This window comes from Mus musculus, chromosome 9 (assembly GCF_000001635.26).
Source record: "Mus musculus strain C57BL/6J chromosome 9, GRCm38.p6 C57BL/6J".
Classification (NCBI taxonomy): domain Eukaryota; kingdom Metazoa; phylum Chordata; class Mammalia; order Rodentia; family Muridae; genus Mus; species Mus musculus.
Genome location: NC_000075.6, coordinates 66,158,002 through 66,181,793, shown reverse-complemented (window position 1 = coordinate 66,181,793; position 23,792 = coordinate 66,158,002). Strand labels below are relative to the sequence as shown.

At 48.1% G+C, this 23,792-nt stretch overlaps 1 protein-coding gene across 1 annotated transcript in view; it reads right to left on the bottom strand.

Moving 5' to 3' along the window:
- Dapk2 (death-associated protein kinase 2) overlaps positions 1-23,568 on the bottom strand; it is a 114,017-nt gene extending 90,449 nt beyond the window's left edge. The window contains exons 1-2 of the mRNA NM_010019.3: positions 23,454-23,568; positions 16,359-16,456 (exon numbers count right to left, since the gene is read on the bottom strand). Coding sequence (NP_034149.2) covers positions 16,359-16,450 — 92 coding nt within the window. The 5' untranslated portion in view covers positions 16,451-16,456; positions 23,454-23,568. The remainder of the gene's footprint in view (positions 1-16,358; positions 16,457-23,453) is intronic.
- Positions 23,569-23,792: the final 224 nt, after the last annotated feature.

The following is a 23,792-nucleotide window of genomic DNA, read 5'->3' as shown; positions in this document are numbered from 1 at the left end:
CTGTCCGACTAGGGTTGTCCCACCGCTGAGGGTTGACACACCCAGACCTGGGTTCAGCTGCCACATATCTTTAGCCCACCCATGTCTTACAGTTGGGACTGCCTCTCCCTCTGCAGGAGGAACTCAACCCAGATAGAGACTGTACATACTCATTTGGTAGATTCTCTAGTGCAAAACTGAGAACCATGAGAGAGGCAGCCTGGCTTGAGAGAAGGGGCAAAGGCTATGTAGTCGCTGACTGGCTCTATGGCCTTAGAGAACTGACTGCCCTGGCCCAGGTACCCTCTTCCCTAGAAGGTAGCTGGAGCCTATCCTACCAATTTCCTGTGGGGTTAGTAACAGCCCAGGGGGCCCCTGGAACAAAGCTAACACACAATCAGTGGTAATTATTCTAATGCTACTCCCAGCCTAACCCTCACCCCAGTTCTCCAGTTTCCATGGCCTAGGCCCTCCTCCATCTCTGGCTCCTCCCACTCTAGCTCTCAAGTAACCACTGCTCAGTGGGCCCTATCCCCAGCTCTGCACCCTGATGGAGAACAGGCCTGGCAACCAGGAAGTACTCAAAGCAACTGAATGACTATTGACATAGAAAGCAATCCTGAAATCTGACAAGACTGGAATTCTTCTTACCACATTCCACTTTTATGGTTACAGATGATGAGGTAAACACACTGAAATTGGGTTCTGTTACACAGAATTTGTTTTTGACAGCTGTGGTCCCACAGTGCAAGATGCAAAGATACCTGGGTGATTCTGAAAGATCCTTCAGACTCTTTGGAAGAAAAATACAATTTCATTTTCAATTATAAAAGATATTATGGGATGGAGAGATGGCTCAGCAGTTAAGAGCACTGACTGCTCTTCCAGAGATCCTGAGTTCAATTCCCAGCAAACACATGATGGCTCACAACCATCTGTAATGGGATCAGATGCCCTCTTCTGGTGTGTCTGAAGACAGCTACAGTGTACCCATATAAATTTAAAAGGAGGAAGAGGAGGAGGAGGAGGAGGAAGAAGAGGAGGAGGAGGAGGAAGAGAAGATATTACATAAACCAGGTGTGGTGGTACATGCCTTTAATTCCAACAACACTCGGGAGGCAGAGGCAGGCTCACTCTGTGAGTTCGAGGCCAACCTGGTCTATAGAGTGAGTTCCAGGATACCCTGTCTCAAAAAATAAAAAATAAATAAAAACAAATAAAAGTGGCAAATGCTGTGATCATTGTAGACAGCATAAAAGCCTGGAAAATGGCTGGCGAGCAGCCCTGCCAGCAAGGGTGCTGATGGGCAAGCCTGACCTGAGGGCGCGAGTTCTATCCCAAGGATGGACATGGTGGAAGGAGAGAGCTGACTCCTGTAAGCTGTCCTCTGACCTCCACGTGCACTGTGGCAAGTATATGTGTGCAAATAAATAAGTGTAATTTTAAAAAAGCAAACGGGAAAAGCATATGATTTCTCTCTATGCTTATATATCGTTTCTCTGTGTGACATTCATTTTAAAACTAACAAACGAATCAGAGACCCAGCCGGCCACTGACTGTGCATGGAAGGCTCTCTTGTTCTTTTCCATTCTCTCCACTCCTAAACAACATAACATATTTGTTGGGGAGGGGAAACTTCCAATTGCATAACTCCATCTCATGTTATCAGGGGTGGGTGAACTTCTCCCCTCTGAATGAGTTAATGCAGTCATCTCTCCTGTCCACGTTCACACCACAGAGTCAATATTTACCACGTTGCTAAAATAGGCACTGGTCACAGACACGGTGCCAAGTCACCTTGTCTAATCACAGCAGCCCAGCAGTCTCGGTGGCACCCACAGGCTTTACTGTTCCACAGGCCACAGCACCAGGGGAATGGACCTAGTCTCTCTGAGCAGGTGGCTCCTGGCCAGCAAGGATGCCTCACATACGCATGATAGGATAGGCGTGCTAGAGAGCACTTCAAAGATAGAGGGACTAACTGATTCTGATGGTGTACTCAAGAGGTAGGGGGAAGGTGGACTGGTGTGAGTTCAAGGCCACTCTGGTCTGCATATTGTGATAGGGGTCAGGGGAGGGGCCTGCTTGCTCGGAGGGAAAGGGCACATGCGGTCCAGAACCAAAGCCAGGACTCTTTTGCTCCTAGGTTAACACTCTCTGTTGTCTTGTCTCATGGAGTCCATCAACATGGAGAGAGAGCTGAGAAGACAACAGAATACAACTCACTGGAGCTAAAACTTAGGCCAAGTGTTGGAGAGGGTCCATTTCCCACAAGGGTCATCCCAGAGTGGCCCAGTCTCTTGAAATAATGGTTAACTGATACCATGACACCCTAGGTTCTCCAGCTGACATTAAATAATAATCTTTTAGTTTTTTCTTTTTTTTAATGTTTGTCATTTATTTATTGTGTATAGTCTTACACATGTCACAGCATACATGTTGAAGTCAGAGGATAACTTTCGTGCGTTGGTTCTCCTTCCACCACATGGGTCCTGAGGATTGATCTCAGGTCTCAGGTCTTTTTTTTTTTTTTTTTTCCCAAGACAGATGGCATGGTTTCTTTGTTTTTTTGTTTTGTTTTGTTTTTTCCTTTAAATCTTGACAGAGGAAGCTGGAAGCTGACTGGTATTTTTTAATCCCCCCTTTCCCTTTCTCCCTCTTGCAACTGCCCTACTCACCCCTGCCCTGTTTGCTCCAGCCCATAGGTTCTTTATTTGTTTCTCATTATGGATGGTTGTGAGCCACCATGTGGTTGCTGGGATTTGAACTTAGGACCTCCAGAAGAGCAGTCAGTGCTCTTAACTGCTGAGCCATCTCTCCAGCCCAAACTCAGGTCTTCAGGCTCAATGTTAAGTGCCTTTATCCAAAGTGACATCTAGCCAACCCCTCACTCATATTTGTATTATACACCAAGGATGCAAAGATGCCTCCCCAAGGCAACACCGGTCTGCTCATCTCTCCTGGGAGACTGTCAAGAAATACATCCATTGGACAATCTAAAGTCTAAGACCTAAAGGAAAATACCGACAGAAAGGAAAAGCAGGAGGGTCATGGTTTGGGGGTGTCCTCCAACAACAGGGCACTGGAATAAGGTGCTTTACTCAAGGGCACTATGGGAAGCAAAAGGAACAAGTTAATAGGAAAGGTGACTTTTTTGTGACACCAAATATGCAAAATATTTCTATGAAGAAGTGGATGAAGTAAGGAACCTCGAGTGAGGAGACTTGTGCTCACATCCTGCTTCTGCCACCAAAATGACATAGGACCCAAAGGGAGAGTACCACACCAAGGACACACAACATATTGGTTGGTATCTGAACCAAGTTCTTCATTCCAAGTCTATGGCTAATGGTCCAGAGAGCACAGCTGAGTCTTTCTATTCTTCTAATCCTTGGAAAGCCCTATGATAGCCTCAACCCTGATCTGAAGTTTCCATAGCAACAGGATTCTTCCTCTTCTTCCTGCTCGGATGGGAGCAGGCCCTGCCTACAAAGGGAGCCTCCACCCCCCATCCCCCAGAACTTTACCTTCCTGGGAGAAGGGGCACCTAGCTGGGTCCAAAGAACCTGACTCCACTTGGGGCTAAAGAAACAAGTCAGGACAAGGGTCACCAGGCCCACACCAGTGCAAAAAAGGATGTTGCAATGCAGGATGACCCTGGGACACTACAAAGTGCACAAGTAAATATTCTAAATAGCCAGAGGATGTCAAACAGTTCCACATGCTTGCCCCTTGGCTCTGTCTTACCTGGATAAGAAAACAATAAAGGCCATGGAACAAGGCCTTGGTGAAATGCCACCCAGGATGCATCTCTACCTTCTCCATGGTACAGACAGATTCATAGCCCTCAGGAGTTCAGCAAAGGCTGGACACAGCCTGTGACTGTGCTGGCCTGTGTGTATGGAACACCTAATGTAAATAGATCCAGCTACCTACTAGAAGTACCAAGGACACTAAGTCTAACACTTGGCCCCATCTTCAAAGGGTTCACAGTCTAGCTTGGAACGCAGCCTGCACCCTAGAAAACATGTTGCTTAAGACAGGGATCTATGAAACAAACTCTAGGGGGCTCTGAATTGGATGGGGCTGGGAAGAAGAAGCCATGTGGTTGTCTCAGAGGGAAAGAAAGCATTTATAAAGTACGAGGGCTGAGAGATGTTAGGAAGAAGACAAGAGGAGTGATAAGAGCAGAGGATCGGCAGAAAAAGAACGATTCGCTAAAAGTCTTGGGCAGAGTCTCTGTAGTGAGAACTATTAGCTAGTGAGTTGGAGAGAGGGTGGGCTAGCTGAGAACTATTAGACAGTGAGTGGGTGAGAGGGTGGGCTAGCTGAGAACTATTAGCTAGTGAGTGGGTGAGAGGGTGGGCTAGCTGAGTCATCTCCTTTGGTGTAGAAGCCACTTTCTCCCAACACTCTTTCAGATGCTGTGCAGGAAGACATGGCTGAGATCCCTGCTCTGCAAAGGGCAAACTAAGGTGGCAACTGAAGGAAGTAAACACATTAGAGACATGTAAGGCAGTTTTACAAGGATAACTAGTAACCAGCTAGTCAAAATCAACATGGGTCAGCAAGTCTTGATGGTGCTGGGCATTAGGCAATCTTAAAGAGACAATAGAGGAACAGCCCTGCATTGTGGACAATTAGACAGTCAACGTTCTTCCTCCAGTCAATAGCTATTTCCCTCAAAGCATTAGGTTAGGCCAGGGAAATGGCTCACTGGGTAAAAGCACTTGCCGTCCAAGGTGAGACCTGCGCTCAGATCACCAGAAGCCACACAGCAGGACATGTCTCCAACTCTAGCATGCCTATATCACCAGAACCCACACAGTAGGACATGTCTCCAACCCTAGCATGCCTATATCACCAGAACCCACATAGTAGGACATGTCTCCAACCCTAGCATGCCTATAGCTAGATAGGGGGTGGAAACAGGAGGGTGTCCAGAGGCTCATGCACCCACCAGCTAGACTGTGGCACACAGGCACATCGGCAAACACCATCACCTCTCAAAAGAGGTAAAGGGTAAGAACGTTAAAGGTTGTCCTCTGACCTCCACCGTGTATGCATGCACACGCATGCACATATACACATACATGCACAGTTCTATGCACATGCTCATTCACATACATATACACATACACACATATTTACATACATACACATATACACATACATGCACATACATATACTCATGAGTACATACATATACATACATACACTCATGTGTACATGCACATAAATACACACACACAGTGGGAAAGAACAGAGTCCAGAGGCATCCATTGTAAGTAAATTAACATAGCCAAGACAGATAACAAAGAAACTTCTTTAATGAAGGAAAGAAAAGAATAAGCCAACATCCCAGAGAGCCTACTGTGTATCTCAAGGACCATCTGAAGAACTGACTTTGTACAATTGTATATTCTACACAGAAGCAAGCACTATCCCAGACTTCTAAATCTAAACTCTTGCATGCATGTTTGTTTGAAATCCATGGTTCAGATGTGTGGCCACAGATGACAGTCATCATGCGTCACCTTTCAACCATAGCCTCAGTCAGTCCTCAGGAGAGGGCTGCGTTCAAATCTTGACCTGATAAAGTACACAGTGCATATATGCCTTTCTCATTCACACATGATGAAAAACAAGGGTCTGAGAATCGAAGCAACTTGCCCAGACTCACACAGGCCACCAGCAGTAATGCACACCCAAGTTTGACCCTTGACCTTAAAGGACCAATTCTTGGCCACATGCTAGAGATGGTAGTTTAGCTGCCCCACAGATACAGCCTAACATATAAAATTCCAGGAGAGAAGGGACACTAGGAACTGTGGAAGAGGGTGGTAGACCTAGTGCCTCTAACCTACAACCTGAAGAGCTTCCTAACCAGCAGGAAGTCTTATAGGAGCATGCACGGACTCCAGGAGAAACCAATCAGGGTTCACACGAGATGTTAGTCATGACTCCAAACTCAACAACTACTGTAGGTATCCTGCTTTAAGATGGCTTTTAAAGATGTATTTATTTTTATTTTATGTGAATGAGCATTTTCCCTATGTGTGTGTGTGTGTGTGTGTGTGTGTGTGTGTGTGTGTGTGTATACCACCTGCATAGTGACTTTGGCATCCAAAAGAGGTCATCAGATCCTGAAACTGGAGTTACAGACAGTTGTTGGCCACCAGGTGAGTACTAGGAATCAAACTCAGGTCTGTTCACTGTAATAACAGGAAGTGCTCTTAGCTGCTGAGCCAGCTCTCCAGCTCAAGATGGGCTTTTAAACATCATCCTCTCAGGAATTGTTTCAAGGGTGCTGCTCAGAGCTGAGTTGATGCCTTATCTCCACTCATCTGTCTTCTCTGTTCTCCAGGGCAGAGACTGGACCTTTGTACCTTTGCTTTCTTATCTGTAAGATGGGCACAATGGCTTCCTACTGTCTGTTCTGTTAGGGTTGCTACTATTGCCGTGGTGACAGTAGTGGTGGTAAAGATGTGTGCGAGAGTGTGTGTGTGTGTGTGTGTGTGTGTGTGTGTGTGTGTGTGTGTGTGTGTGTGTGTGTGCATACGTGCATGAGTGTGTGTGCTTCCAGATCAGACACTAATACTGAGTCATGCTCCTCAGGGGCCATCCACCTTGCATGACAAGCACTTTACTGACAGCTATCTTTCCAGCCTCAGAACTGGCTTTGTCTTGGAGAAAAATTTCAACATACTTTTGAATCTACAAAAGAAGTCACTGGGTGTGGTGGCACATGCCTGTAATCTCAGTATGTGGGAAACAGAAGCAGGAGAATCATGAATTTAAGGTCAGTCTAGACTATACCATGAAACCTTGACTCAAAAATAAAAGACAAACCAGAAACAAAAAACAAAACAAAGGAAAAGATGCAATTTCCACCCAGGGAGAGGCTATAACAACAGAGTCCAACTGTCCAACTGTGGAAGGATGGACCATCTCTCTTGGGTGATAAGTACAAGAAATGCCAAAGGCAGCATGGCAGAGTACACAAGTCACATGATCAGAGATGTCTGTCTGTCACCCCACTGGAAGCCACCATCTTTTCTATGCAGAATTTTCTCTCAGCACCTCTGATCATGGTATGAAACTCAGTTGACCCTGCAGTCCTCTCAGAGATGAAGGGCAGATACAGACTGGGCCCTTTGTCCCTGCTGGGATAGGTCACAGAGAAAGAGTAGCCTTGTCTACAAGAAGGTGTTCCCCCAGCTCTGAGAGCCTGGCTGCGGAGGAGAAAGCACTCCCTGGAGGCCTTGGAAGGGCTAGGTCAGGCAACCGGATTTCCTAATGCCCTGGAACGGAATGCTCTTTAAAGGAAAAAAAAAAATATATATATATATATATACATGCATTTTATATGTATGTATAAATGCCTGTATGCCTATGTGTGTACCATGTGCATGTCTGCTACATGTGGAATCCAGAAGAAGGTGTCTGATCCCCCTGGAACTGGAGTTAAAGGCAGTTATTTTTGGTTGTGAGCCTAGCCTTTAACGGCTGAGCCATCTCTCCAGCCCTAAAGGCAGTTATAAGGCACTGTCTGGGCACTGGGAACCAAACCCGGGTTCTCTGCAAGCCATAAGAACTCAACTGCTAAGCCACCTCTCCTGAACCTACACACACACACACACACACACACACACACACACACACACACACACACATATCACCTTGGTCACCATTGCCACTGCCAACACTGCTGCTGCCACCACTATTTATGAGGCAGGGACTCACTGTGTGGCCCTGGCTGGCTTGAAACTCACTGTGTAGACCAAGTTGCCCTCAAACTCAGAGAGCCGCCTGCCTCTGCCTCCCAAGTGCTGGCATTAAAGGTGTGTGCTGCCAGGCCAGCAATGTTCATTTAAGGATGGAGATTCAAAATAAGGACAGAGATTCTAAATAAATAAATAAATAAATAAATAAATAAATAAAACACAGAGGACTCATACTGTATGTGTGGGGTTTTGACAGCCCTGTAAGTCAGTGTCCATCTCAGGACAAATAAACACAGCCTATGAGAGAGCCAAGATGTTCACATCAAGCATTTCACAATGGTTGAGTCAGGATCATGTGTGGACGTGGTGACTCCAGGGCTCAAGACTTGTGCTGCTAGGATGGGCCCTTTGGGGTCTGGCCCTGGGCTGTCCTCCTGAGTGGGTCTCAGTTGCTCTCACCCCCTCTCGGCCCAGGCACCTCCAGAGCACAGACTGGTAAGAATGCCACACTACCCAGAAAGAACCATGCCAACCATGGTCTCCTCTCTGCTTGTAGTTTCACCCTGAAGTGCTAAGCATAAATGACCTAAAAACAGAAGGTCACTTTGTCATACTCCAGGCCCTGTGCCCAGCCTGCTACAGTCCAGCAGCTCAGGACTCAAGACTAAGGTACCAGAGCCTCTGGTTAGATGCTGCCGTAGAGGGACGATGGGAAGCCATGAGATGGACACGGGGACTCTCAGCAGATGTCCAGTAAACTGCCAAAGGCACTGGTGAATCTTCCTCCATGCTCTCTGGAGGGACCTGGGGGTCATAGGCAGAAAGAAAACCCTAGGCAACTTGGTACCTTAAAGAGAGCACTGGACGAGAGTCAGGCGTCATCAGCAAATCCCAGCTCTGACTCATGCTGGCTACTTGGTTAAATTCCCTAAGCCTCTGCTTCCTCAACTATACAAAAGGAAGAATTCATAGCACCCCAATTGGCTGCAAGGATTAAGGCAGACCATTAGGCCGGTGCCTAGTGCAGAGCGGGGTCCAGAGAGGACAGTCCCTGGTACCCCAGTCTCCTTCCCTTCTTCCTGCCTCAGACCCTCTCTGAAAATGGCAGGATTCACCTGGGTGCCCCATGATTCTGAAAAGAAGAGGCTTCTGCGATCCCTGAGTGCCTGGGGGCCCTTCATGGGCGGTGAGGGGGACAGCAGAGCAGGGGGCCTGGGGGCCTCTGCTCACTTTTGCCTCTTCCCCTTTCACTGAGGCCTGTTTGTACCCTGGTTCCTTCTCCTCCTTGGGTGTCCACTTTAAGGAGTTCGACTGTGTCAACAGTCAGCTCTCCTGAAGAGGAACAGGAGGCACATTTTTCTCAGCAAAGGGCCAAATGGTAAATATTTGAGGGACTGGGGACCAAAAAGCAAGATCCACATGATTATCTATGCTATTATATAACATGGGAAAAGGCAAACTTTTCTGCAAGTTTTTAAGTGTTGTAATTCAACATATACTAAGTACTTGAGGATTTTTTTTTTTTTTTTAAATACTGGTTCTCAGATGGATATGGGAATACAGACACCATTTTGCTTGCTTACAGTTCTAGGTTGTAGTTCCCTACCATCAAATACACTGGAAAAGTTCACTTGTAAAACCTACCATAGCTGGGCATAGTGGCCCATACCTTTGACCCCCTGCTCACAAGAGGCAGTAAAAGACCCAGGACCACCAGCCCAGGCATGGCACCATCCACAATGGACCGGGCCTTCTCCCACTGATCCCAGGCTAGCCTTGAACTTGCTATTATAGCTGACTATGAGAAAATTCCTTACAGCTGGATCTCAGGAAGGCACGCCCTCAACCAAGGCTCCTGTGTCTCTGATGACTATAGCTTGTGTCACGTTGACACACAAAGCTAGCCAGGCCACCTAATAAGCTCCAGGGCCTGTCTCACACACAGGTCAACTCAGATTTTTTCATGTGAGACTGCAGTTTTCTGTCCTCTGGACTAGACAATGGGGAATAAAGTTCTTAGGTTTGAAAGTCTACTTTGGGACTGGGCAGTGTGAAGAGGCTGTGGCTGTCCCTTTGTGGGAGGCCCTGGATGGCCGAGCTGGGCAGCACCTCCCACCTGCACTGCCTAAGACTCCTGGGTGTTTTACTCCAGATGAATTGATGGGGAGGCTCAGAGCCCCAACTCTGGTTTCCCTAGCAACAGGGAGAATAAGAGCTCATGCCTGTCTCCTTTCAAAAGCACCCTACCTCAAGCACCCACTCTCCCAACGGCACTCTGAATGTTTCCAAGCAGAACCCTCGAACTAGCACCCTGGGCTCCCCAGGACCTCACGTCCTCTCTACAACTGGAAGAGGGAGCACCCACTCATCTATTCCGAGATCTGCCCCTCGTCCCTGCTGGCCTGGGTCAGTGGAGTGCCTTGTTTTCATCACATGTGACACAGGGCAGATTGTATGTGCCCCAGCTTCCTTTCTGTGGCGAGAACGTTGCAAGACCCATGAAATGTAACGAAACAAGGCAGAAATACTACAGTGGGAAAAGTAAAGAAACAAGGACAATAAAGGCTAAGGTTAAGGGGAAGGTAAACAAGATTTTTACTGCTTGAAATTCCCAATGGAAAAATCTTAACATACCTTCACATACACACACACCAATACCAAAGAGTAAGTGCTGGCAAAGCCACAAGGAATGCACACTTGCTGGAGACTCATTGCTTAGTATTTTCTCCACACAGCGCACGCACGCACACACGCACACACACAAAGCACACTAAATAAAAACACAAATAAGGGGGCTGGAGAGATGGCTCAGTGGTTAACAGCACCAACTGCTCTTCCAGAAGTCCTGAGTTCAATTCCCAGCAAACACATGGCAGCTCACAACCATCTGTAATGAGATCTGGTGTGTCTGAAGAGAGCAATGGTGTACTCATATACATAAAGTAAATACATAAATCTTTAAAAAAGAAAAAACATAAATAAATAAATCATCTTTTTAATTTGGGTGAAAGTTCACAGGAACTCCATTTTTCTTACAATTTTTTTTTCTATTACATTTGAAAATCAAGTATATGAACTCTGGGTATACAGAAAGGTTTTTTTTTTTTTTTTTAGTGAGTGAACATACACACACACACACACACACACACACACACACACATCTACACGCTGACAAGAAACGAATGAATAGCAAATAAAGGACATCCACAAATCCTGGGGAGCGGTGACTTCAGTGAGCCCTCAGGAGAGCCTCACAGCCCTCAGGATCTCATAGGACTGGGCTCTGCGGGGACCCATCCAGCAGAACAATTTGCATGGATGCTGAGTTTCCCACTGACTGAAGCAGGCTCCCTGCAGCCACTTTGTTTGAGTGGCTTTGTGCTTTGTTTTCCTTACAATGGGTGATGAACACCCCCCCCTCCAGCCCCCCATCCAGGACGTCTGTCATCCTGGGCTCTCTGCACGCAGCTGGGGTTTTTCACGCTTTTCTGCTCTTTTACCCAAGCCCAGGCCCACCACTCCTGAGTCCTGACACAATCCTCACTTTAAGGATCCCTTACCACCAGCTCTGGGACTCAATCATGAAAAGGTGCCCCTCCCAAAGCGGTAGCGTCCTCATCTGAACTCCTGGTCCATGTTTTCAGAGTCCCTCTGTTAGCACATGATCTAGTCCATGCGTTGATTTCATTTGCTTTTCAGAGTATTCCTGGGCCCAAGTTGAGCCTTCAGCTCCATGGGACAAGGACTGATCCCAACTCTCCTGTGCTGTGACAATGTCCAATAGTCAATAGGTACCTGAGATGTAGCCTAAGGCACAGATGGGAACATACATCTACACACACACAGACCTTATAGAAGCCGCTGGCTTATAGTCTAGGGTATAGCTACAGCCTAGAAGGCTTCCTTGAGGCCAACACCAAGCATGTCTGCACTGAGCCCGTGAACTCATGTGTACACTCATATACCAAAAGTAAAATAAATTAATCTAAAAAGCCCATGACCTTTCCAAAGTGACAGGCCTAGAACTGAGTCCTGGTGTCCTCGTCAGACAGCGTGACCATAAATATATGTCTTCACGTCTCTTGTTTGCCTCAACTGTCAAATGGGAACACTGAGTCCCCTTGTACTGAGTCTTGACATGAACCAGTCACTTCACATTCTCAGAGACCGGAAATAAATACCAGCACAAAAGTCCCAGATCAGGGCGAGGGACAGGGCTCTGCCTAGAGAAAGTCCCTGGTTTTCAGCCTGGACTTCCTCTGAGGTTTGTTGTGTCTCTTGACTTCACAGGTCTGTTCCTTGAGGTAGTTACACAAGGCTTCAGGGGCCGAGCTTCTTCATCTGCAGGACTAGAATAGTCTCTGCATCACATGGTGGTGTGAGATGTAAATACAGGGCCACCAAGATGGCTCAGTGGAGAAAGCTGCCTGCTCCCTCACTTGACGACCTGAGTTCAATCTCCAGGCCCCACGTGAGGAAGGAGAGAATCAACCCCCACAGGTTGTCCTCGTATGTATGCATACACAGACATAACCAGAAAAAAAATGTAATTACATAATTAAAGGAAGGAAATGCAGTAGGACTGGAGAGATGGCTTCAGGTTGGAACTGTATACTGCTGTTGCAGAAGACCTGAGTTCAGTACCCAGTTCTGACTGGCTCACAGACTCTTGTAACTCCAGCTCTAGGGGACCTGATGCTTCTGATCTCCATGGCATCTGCACACATGTACACATACCACATCACACACACACACACACACAAACAAATAGGTACATCTTTTTTAATGAAGAATTGGTGGTGAGTGCTCCGTGGAGGGAGGGAGGTGCTCCCTGGTTCTGTTTTCCACTCTATCTGGAGTCTAGGGCTTATGAGAGTTGGACGTGACAGAGGTCAACTACTTCACATTTAACTCCAAGCAGCTTCCAGAAAGCTCTGTGTTTAATTATAGGTGCCAGTGGGTTCTGAGGACCTACCAAGTGTAAAAGGACAGGGATGAACACCACAGGGGCCTTGGAGATCCACGGGTTAAAGGCTGAAGTACCCAGAAGGCCGGGTGCCAGGTGGAGGACCTCCAACCCAATGGGGAAACACTTTAGTGTGTAAAATGGTTTAATGTCATAGATGTGGGGGTCTAGAATAAAAGCTGATTAACTCTTTAGGAAGAGTATGGAATGGAATCCCCCCCCCCATAGTAAGCTATTGGGGAGATAGCAACTAATTTATATCTCAATAAAAAAGTATGATTTTTTTCATATGTGTGGGTGTTTTACATGCATGTATGTCTGTGCAACATATGCATGCCTAGTGCCATGGAGGCCAGAAGAAGATATCAGATTCCCTGAAACTGACACGACTGACAGTAGTGAGCTGCCTTGTTGTGCTGGGAATTGAACTCGTGCCTTTTGGAAGAGCAGCCAGTGTTCTTAGTCTCTGAGCCATCTCTCCAGCCCCCTAAAATGATAATTTTTAAGAGCAGAGGGGGACAGCAAGGGCAGAAACAAGTCACAGAAGTTGGGTGGATGTCTGGCCTTAGTTTCAGTGTGGTCTGATGCCTGAGATAGGAAACTAGATATTGCCTGACATCAAAGAGCCCAGCACAAACAACTTCAAGGCAGGCCTAATCTCATGCCTAGTCTCTCCCTGAGCCGCCTGCCCCTCTCTGCTGTCTGGGCCTCCTTAGCTCTCTGAGGAATGTGAACTCCATGCACAAGTAGACACAAAGGAGGAGGGGTGTGTACAAGAGTGAGAAACACCCTTGGCCAGTTAGAGGAAAGGTACAACAATAAAACTAGCTGATAATTTAACATGGTTTTGTTGCTGTTGTTGTGGGGTTTTTGTTTTGTTTTGTTTTGTTTCTGTTTGTTTGTTTGTCTGTTTTTGAGATAGGGTCTTACCAGGTGAGTGACAGTTGATTTCTAACACACAGAGACCCCCTTCTGCTTCTTCCCAAGCATGGAGATTAGGTTGTACGTCATACACCTGGCTGCTTGTTTTGAGACACAGAGGTCTTATTATGTTGCTAGCTTTGACCCCAAACACCTACTCTCAAAGCCAAACAGAAGAGGGGGAAGGAACCAACTCCCCTACCTTACATTCTCTCCCACTCCCCAGACGCATTCGAATAAAGTAAATGGTTTTGTGTCTGTGGGTTTTTATGTTCCTTCAAGGATAGGACCCCAAACTTGATCACCAGCCCCTACCCTCACATACTTTGTGACCTTGGATAAGCCACCAGTCTGAGCTTCATACAAGACAATGGGTTAAATGGGATTCTCTTTATGAGCCTGGCTCCAGTCAGTTTTCCCTGTTCTTCCCCACTGGGAGTTAGGAAGGCCAAACCAGCATCTCTCTAAACACTCTAGAAACAGCAGACAACCTCCAGCATCATGAGCAGGCTGGAGCAGAAGTGTGTACAGCCACACTCGGCACGGAGGCCAGAGTTCAGAGCAGTCTCTCTCACCAGCCCATTTTAAATGTATCTCCCGTTCTTCTCCTTCAAAGCACCCTGTGCTCTCCCTTCGTATCTGACCTGACCATGACTCATCCTCTGTAAATCCTCTTTTTGGTGCCTCTCTGCATCAATAAACCAAAGACTACAAGAAGACAGGACACATGTTTTACTTAGTACTGCTTTCAGTCATGCCTGGCACACAGTAGGTCCTCAATATGTAAAATGAAACGGATCACTTTTTGCAAGTTGATTTGGTTGTAGGCTAAGAGCTTCACTCAGTGGCTAGAGCACTCAGTCGCACAGCACACATCAGAATCCTGCGCTGGGCCCCCCAGCACCTCCTACCCTACCAAAACACTGTGTGGTATCCTCAAAGTAGCTCTAATTCCAGTCCATTCTATAGCCCCCTGCAGGACCCTTCTCTACTTGAACCTCAGTTACATCTGTCAAATAAGGATCCTGGAAGGAAGGATTCTTAATGGCTCACAGACCTGTAGCCAAGTCCTAGCATGTCTGACCACTCCACAAGTCCCAGTCTCTGTCGACTCCATCAACCTTTGGAGATGGAGAGACCCAGCCCCTGCAGCCTGCAAACTCAATTGTCTCCCAGATCTAATAGCTCATGTCCAAAGTGGTGGAGAGGCAAGGCAAGGAGAAGGTGACACAAGAATTCCCCAGGAATTCTGGATCCTTCTCCAGGGCCCTTGACCAGCCAACTTCTCAGTTTCTCTGCCCCTCAGACATCAGTCCAGCCCCACTCTGGCCTCGTTGTCAAGCAAGCCTCTCTCAGGCTGGAGTTCCAGGGGGGACATATGCATAGTCCCTTGCACATCATTGTACCCCTAGCACAGAACACAGGCAACGGCAAGAACACCAACTCAGACACCCTGGGCAGTTCCTTGCCAAGAGAGGCCAGTTTCCTGTGCTGGGGGGGGGGGGGGGGCGGGGGGCGGGGCAGAAAGGCCTGCAGCAAAGTCACCCTGATTTTTCATTCAGAGGCAGGCTCCAGAAGAGCACCCCAAAGCCTCCACCTTCTATCCCTCTCACACCCCTTTTCTAGGCCCAAGATTAGCAACAGAAGGCTGAGGAGCCTTGAAGTCTGCAGATATTCGCTCCCCACCCAACCGGCCTGGGGAGGGGTTACTCCCTAACCCATGCCCCTGTTGCCTCTCATCTTGGAATAAGGCTCTCTGGCCCTACTTTGTTTGCCTTTAAAACAAAGGATATAAGAATTAGTGCTAATTCAACAGTCAACAGTTCTAAAGAAAGCAAGAAGCTTCCTGCTTTACCTGTCCAGTTTGATAGGCACCCTAAACAGCCCGTGGTTTTGCTCTGTTCTGAGTGCGAAGGGCTGAGATGGTGTTGCCCCGAGAAACATGTGAGCGTGCAAGAACCTTGCTCACACGAGAACGCAGGACAGGTGTGCAGGGACCGACCTGACAGGTTGGAACCTTGGCTTTGTGGCTTGCTGCCCTCAGCAACTTTGAGAAACTCCCTTAAGCCCTACCCTGCCGTCTCCCACCCGTGAGACCAGAGTGAAAGTCACTTCCATCCCCCACATGCTTTTGAGATCAGAACTTCAGGACTGGTGTTTTGTAACCGCGAAAATACCATCTAAAAAGTCAGCCATTCTTAAAAATGGAAGTCCAGAGGGAAGCCTCAGAAAATCCAGTCTCTCCCTGTACAAAGTAGTGACTTTGAGGTGATGAGAGGGTTAGTACAGCCCTACTCTGAGGAAACAACTCAGATCCCAGAAACTCCCTGACGAGGCTGGTGTGGCTGTTACTCAATACAAATCCCTTTTCGGAAGGATTACTTCACCTCCCATTCAGACTCCAGCTTTCAAAAGAAAATCCTGGGAAACCATGGGGAATCCCAATGGGACACGGAGAACAAAACCGATGGGTCAGATGTCCAGGCAGCCTGGAGAGGGGCTTTTGGGTGGGGGTAATGATGGATACATGAAGACTCCCCTGAGTGGGCAGTTAGAGTATATAGAAATCGCAGCCTCAAGCTGCACACCTCTGCTGTCATGAGACACATGATCTGCAGAGTCACCCATGAGGATGAATAAACCTCGGGCCTGTTTTGCAAGCCTCCCGACAGCCCTGTGACAAGTCCAGCTTTACAACAGCAACCGACCCAGAGAAGAGTGTGTCTGTCCATGCACACCCCTCCTCCTCTCACGAAACCTCTTACCTGCCCAGCTCCTCTCCAATATCATAAAAGTCCTCCACCTTCTGCTGTTTGAACGTCTCCATATTTGGGCTCCTCATCGAGGCCTGGACCATACAATCCTGAAATGGAAAGAAACCGAAGCTTAGGATGGCCGAGCACAAGCCTAAGAGTCTGAGTTTGGAAAGCAACCAACTGCAAAGGGCAAGACGGTTTCAGTTGCCCACAGCTTGATTCCTTAGGAACAGGTCCGTGTGAGCTTCTCACCTGTGCTGAGGCCGCATACCAGGGGTTCTCACCTGTGGGTCCTGACCCCTTGGGCGGGGGGTGTCACATATCAGATATACTACATACTACACATTTACATTATGATTCATAACAGTAGCAAAAATAAATGAACAATGAAATAATTTTATGGTTGGGAGTCACCATAACATGAGGAACTGTATTAAAGGGTGGTAGCATTGGGAAGGTTGAGAACCACTGATGTATAACGTCCTGGCTAGTTTGCAACTTCACAGGAGCGCAAGACATCAGAAAAGAGGGAACCTCAATTGAGAAAATGCCTCCATAAGATCTGGCTTTAAGGCATTTTTCTAGTTCGTGATTGATGGTGGAGGGTCGAGCCCATTGCAGGTGGTGGCATCCCTGGGCTGGTGATCCTGGGTTCTACAAGAAAGCAGGCTGAGGGCTGGTGAGATGGCTCAGTGGGTAAGAGCACCCGACTGCTCTTCCGAAGGTCCAGAGTTCAAATCCCAGCAACCACATGGTGGCTCACAACCATCCGTAATGAGATCTGACTCCCTCTTCTGGAGTGTCTGAAGACAGCTACAGTGTACTTACATATAATAAATAAATCTTTACAAAAAAAAAAAAAAAAAAGAAAAGAAAGCAGGCTGAGCAAGCCAATAAGTAGCTCCCCTCCATAGCCTCTGCATCAGCTGCTGTCTTCAGGATCCTGCCCTGTTTGAGTCTTGTCTTAACTTCCTTCAATGATGAACAGATGTGGAAGTGTAAGCCGGCTAAACCCTTTCCTTTCCAAGTTTCTTTGGTCATGGTGTTTTATCACAACAATAGTAACTCTAAGACATATAGGTTTTATTCCTCTCTTAAGTTTTATTTTATTAATATCTATATGTATGTTTTGGTTTATGAGCACACAAGTGCAGGCCAAAAGAGGATGTCAGATGCCCATAAGCTGGAGTTACAGCCAGTTGTGAACCACTTCATATGTGTTCTGGGAACTCAACTCAGGTCTTCTGGAAGGGAGAGAGCTCTTAATAACTAAGCCATCTCTCCAAAGCTATTATTTGATTTTTATTTTATTTTATTTTTGGACACGGGGTCTTGCTATGAGCCTCTGTTGGTCTACAGTTCATTGGCTGGCCTCAAATTTGTAGTAATTCTCCTGCCTCAGCATCTCCAGTGCTGACATCACAAGCATGTACCACCACACCTGTCTCCTATTTCTGAAATAGAAAAAGAGCCCTTCCTGCTTGTTCAGATCTGTCTGAAGAAGTTCACGGAGAAACAGAACCACAGGAACTTCAGCTATTTATTCTTACTAAATTCAGCTTTACTCGGACAAGAGGCGTCTGTCTGCAGCTGGGAATCTATGACCCCATAACTGAGAGGTGGGGGGGATCAAGGATTCAAGGCCAGTCTGGACAAAACAGTGAACCCCTGTCTCAAAAAATCAAGAGCTGGGCTGGGGCGAAGGCTCAGTGGTTATGAGCACTTGCTGCTCTTCCAGAGGACTCAGGTTCCATTCCCAGCACCTACATAGTGGGCCACAATCACATATAACTCTAGTTCCAGGGGATCTGATGCCCTCTTCTGGCTTCACCTAGCACTGTGCACCTGTGATATGCAGACACCCATGCAAGCAAAACACCTCTACATATAAAATAATATTCCTACAGCCAATATATGGTGATACAATTCAGGGGTAGACTATTTGCCCAACACGGAAAGCCCAGTTTTGTTTGGGTAAACCATTTAAGTTACCAGACACTGTGCTTTCCCATCTGTAAAATGGGGCCAATACTGTAAAAAATCCAATTTCAAAGCCATCAAACTGTTTTGTGAGTGATTAGGTGCTGAGGAAAGACAAGGGATTATCATGACCTCAGCTTCCTTGGGGGCAGTGCCACCCGATGGCGAGTCTGAACGGATTGGTAATGTTCACTCATCACCTCCTAGGGAATATGGGTGGGGATGGTGTGACAAATTAAAAGAGCACCAGGAGTCAGGAGCCTCGGGTGCTGGTTCCAGCGCTACCCACATCTAGCTCGGTGACCTCATCCCTTGGCAAAGGAACCCTGTTTCTTCATCTGTGGAACACGGCTATCTCTGCCTGCGCGGGGCAACTCAGCAGAAGACAGGGGACAGTTTGTGCCACAGGGAATCCTCACCCTGGGGCTTGTAACTCCCCCTGTGATCTCCTTTCCAAAGGACAGCACCCTGCAGGCAGGGCCCCATTATAGAGATAAGGCCAGCTGATGCATGGGTCACTCAAGGATCCTTAGTAAAGGTCTCCTTAGCCTATTTTGGCTAGCATGGGCAGCCTCTCTTCTGCCTGTCAATCAAATGCCAACCACACTCAGTCCGTGACCCTGAAAAACTCTCCTCTCTAGGTTTAGAGGGACCGTCACCTAGGATAGGTTTCACCAACATCAAGAGACTGGGGCTCTTGCAGATGTCAATGGATATATACATTTCTCCTTCTCACAAACCAGAGCCCCATTACCAAAATGTCCACTCCTTCAATTCTTCTGCCAAAGCACACAGACCCTTGAGACCCTTAGACAGAGCTGGCCTAGCTCCCGGATCTCACTTTCAGGGTCACCTGCCTGTGGGCACCCATGACCCTTCATGTATCCTCCTTCTTCATGCCCGCTGTGTACTCAGGGAGGGCCTGAGTGTGCACAGATACTAACATGAGCAAGCCTAGACACAAGACTAGGTTGATGTGGATTATCCCTGTAACCCACAGCAGGCTGGCACTCTTTCTCATCCTCGTCTGTAAATGGAGACACCCCTATAATCCCTAGCATCTACTTCACACACCAGCATGGGAGCCACTGGAGCAGGGGGAGATGTAAGGTACTGTACAAGTAAGGAGGAGGATGGTTTTACTGTCCTAGCCCAGGCCACTGTGTCTCTGCTTCCCATGGCCATGGAGACATCCACACTCACTTCTCGGGAACAGGTTTCAGCATCCCCTTAGCAAGGTTGACTCAACCAGGATCAGAAGCTGAACCTGTCTTCACTTTCAATATCCCCCGCCAGCCTCCTGAAACTCATTCCAAACAAACCATTCATCAACTCTCAGGGAAGGGCACCAATCCCCACAGAGAGAGAGAAAAGCAGAAAGACCCACCCCACCCCACCCCAAATTTTGTTGGCAGGAACACGAAGCATGGTCCCAGGAGAGCTATGAGCTTCCCTTTGGTGAGAGGCCAGCTCCGTTTGCCAATCGGGGCTGAGATGAATTCAGAGAAGCCCCCAGTTTCCCCCAGACATGGCCAGGGGTAGCGTGGAGGGCATGAGGACTCAGTCACAGATCAACTCCCCATTCCACATATCATACATTACAGTCATAGAGTCCCTATTCCACATATCATACACTACAGTCACAGCGGACCATTCCTGTTCACTTGGTTCATCCCGCCATGTCTCGCCTCGGGGAGGGCTCTTTCCATGGGAGCCCAGTGGACAGCTGCCCCATGCTCTTAGGGTCTAGGCGCCCCAGTGCCACTTTCTCTGTAAAACTCCACGACCCTGTTCTTCCCCTCTTTAAACTCTAGAAAAAGTCTCTTATTAGGATTAGGTTAGAATTTTCTCATTCTGGTTCATAATCTGTGCCTGACTCAAAAAGAAAGAGACTGGAGAGACGGCTCTGTGGTTAAGGACGCTGACTGCTCTTGCAAAGGACCTGGGTTTGATTCCCAGCATCCACATGATGGTTCACAACCATCTGAAATTGCCATTTCAGGGGAACTGGCATCCTCTTCTGGCCTCCACAAGCATCGGGCACAAATGTGGCAGACATACATACAGGCAAAACACTCATACACAGATAATAAAAATAAATTTTGAAGAAAGAGAGAGATCCAGCCACACAGGTTTGGATTCAAATCCCGGTTCCGTTACTTACGACCACATTGCCCTTAACTGAGGACAAGATAGTTTTTCTGGGCTTCAAACTAACATCCATGGAAAACAGCCCTAGTAACCATACTGCGGGGTAAGTGTGTAGAGCAACCAGAACACCTAGACACTGCCAGGCAGTGCACACCTCGAAACATCACTCTGAATACTGTGGAACCATCTCTGTGAACGTACTGTGAGAAACACATGCAGCAAGAATGGTCCATGTAGCATCAACTAAACTCCTAGCAACAACTAAAAATTGAAACCAACCAAATGCCCATCAATAGAACAAGGGAGTCACTACACAATAGGGTGGAGCATGAAGCACGAAGAACAAAAGAAACCAGGTCCCACAAAAAGATCTTATGCTGTTTGGTTCAATTTGGAGAAGACTTATCCACAGGGTGGAGGAGAGATCTCAGCTATCAGTTACTTTTATAGAAAGCCCGAGTTTCCATCCCCAGTGCCAAATGCACTGGGTATGGTTGGCACACACCTGTAATCCCAGCACTCAAGGTGTGCCTTGAGTTTCAGGCCAGTGTGGGCCATAGGGTAAGACCCTATCTCCAAGAAGAAAACGAAATGGAGAATTAACAGTGTTGGGGATTCAGCTCAGTCTGTAGAATGCTTGCCTAACAGACACAAAGCAGCCTTGGCTTCGATCCTCAGCACTCCATAAACCAGGAATGGTGGCTCACAGCTATAATCTCAGCACTCCAGAGGTAGAGGCAGGGGGACCAGAAGTTCAAAGTCACCCTCGTCTACATAATGAGTGCAAGGCCAGCCTTGGATATATGAGATCCTGGGGTGAGAGGCATGGAGTAAACTAATATCTACTTTCTTTTTTAGACTGTTTTTGTAGAATTATTTCTCTGTAGGTGTATGGTTGTTTTGCCTGCATGTTTGTCTATGCACCACATGTCTGCGGTGCCCAAAGAGGCCAGAAGAGGGCATCAGATCCTCTGAACTGAAGTTACAGATGATCATGAGCCACCATGTTGGTGCTGAACACTGAACCCAGGTCCTCTGGAAGAGCAGCCAGTGCTCTTAACCACTGGGTCATCTCTCCAACACCCTAAGAAAGATCTTTCTTATAAGTAAGATGACATATGTGAAATGCTTTTGGAGCCTCACTAAGGCAAAGGGTGTAATATTCTCACCTCTGTCCCCTAGGGAGTAGCTAACATAAGCAGGTACTATAAGGTAATATAAGATGGTAATTTCCAGTTAGGGCCCAGGCTTCTTGCTCATGGCTACAGCTCAGATACTCCATACGAAATGAAACACCCGTGGCAGCTCATCACCCTCCCATCACACCTCCACAAGAGCAATTCTCATTTCAATTGATAAATTCTCAGAGTCAAGTGCAGTAACTCGAAGGTAGAGTTATAACCACCAATTTTGAGAAGCTGAAAACCACATATCAGAGGCAAGGCACATGACTATGCCTTTTGACCCGAGACTCAGGCTACCTTGCAAAGATGACACCCATCTGGATGTGAACAATCCTCCCAAGGGGGCCCTGGGAATTCTCCTTCCTACCCATGGCCTTAATGGCAAGCAACACTCTAGGAGGTAACATAGACCTCCTGGGACCCCACAGAAAGGGACCTCCCAGTTACCTTTCCAGTTTACTCTCTTCCTCAGAAGTCAGCAGGCTGAGGAAGTGATACAGAGCACTCCCATCCCACGGTATCCTTGCTGTGGACTGGGGTTTGGGGTAAAAACTTAACATTGAAACAAAAGTCTGAACCCACTGGGATCGGGTCTAAGTCACTTGTTAGACAAAAGGAGAAATCTGAGGTCCAGAGAGGGAAAGGGACCTTTCCACCATGGCACAGCTAGGCCATCAAACTTCCCAGGGCTTCTCTTGATACCCACACAACTCCTCCATGGATGGCTCAGGACTGGAAAGCCAGTGGCTTCTGGGAGAACAGTTCCAAGGAGAAGGTGCCCAAGTTTGGCAGGGACAGGCAGTGGTTTGGAACACGTGCGCACATACACACACACATGAAGAATCCTCAGACTCAGGTCTGGGGAAACTGCCAGCAGTGCCAGCAGAAGGGAGGAGACTCTAGCATCACAGAACCCCTTTGGATGATCCCTGATAAGGATGTTGGGGCTCAGAAGGTCAGCCACCTCCCTGAGTTGACATGAGAAAAACTCAGTCTTTTAATAAAAGGTTCAGCTTCTTTGGGCAGCCGGACTGTTTGCCCCCCACATCTAACAGAATAGAAGGCTCTAGAGAAGCTGTCAGGGTTGGCTGGTTTATTCCCTCCAGCAGGTAGTTTGTTGTCCCGGGGCAACAGATACCCACCCATTCCTGACACTTCAGTCAAGCCTCCAAAGACAGCTACTGGTCTATCAATACCATGACTTTAGATGCCAAAAACTTAACCGGCGGGCAGGTGGAGACAGGGAGGGCTTTGAACCCAACTCTGAAGCAGTCAAGGTACCAGCCACTTTTAGTCAACAAAATTCCCCTAGGATGCCAAGCCAGTTAGTTGGGAACTAGTGTCAGAAACCAAAAGAGCTGCCCCCAGCTACCTTTAGATGACAGGGAACCAGGGAGTGTCCCTCCACCTGCCCGCAGCTGTTAGGCCACACTGGAGGTTCATTTCACAGGAAGCAACCTCCCGGGCTGAGGCGGGGAGGAGGAGGTGTGAGCCCACAGAGGCTGGGCTTGTTTCTCTCCTATTGGGGACTTTTGAGGGGGCCAAACTTGATGCATGGTTGTTTCCATTCTCCTGCCCAGATGTCAGGCCTCTGTCCGTCAATCCCCATCCCGTCTCTGGGACCAGAGTGTCAAGCTTAGGAGGCACCCCGAGGTAGTAGTAGCCTGCAGACTGGCCTCCGGGTGCCGTCCCAGCGCACAAACCACAGAACGGCTATATCCTAGACAGGCAATGCCCGACCACCCCAGCCACTGCTGCCGTCGAATCCCGCGGCCCGGGCGCTACTCACGGCGAAAGGCTGCGCTGCATGTGCGGAGAGCTGGACGTGCACCGGGGCGCGGCGGGGTGCGCGGCGCTCCGCTCTGCTCTGCTCCCTGCGCCCGGCGTCCGCCCGCAGAGCCGCCGAGGAGCAGAGGGGGCGGAGCGGCCAGCCCGGTCCCAGGCGCCGGCTGGAGGCGCGCCCGGACACTCGGCCCGGAGCTCGGGGCGCCCCCTGCTGGAACCCCCGCGGGACCGCCCCGAGGTGAGGACTTGGATGCTCGTCCCTTCCCGCCCTGTCTCTCACATGCTGTGCCACCTGGAACGAATCAACTTGAGTAAGCTAATGATCAACGCACTTCACAACCCA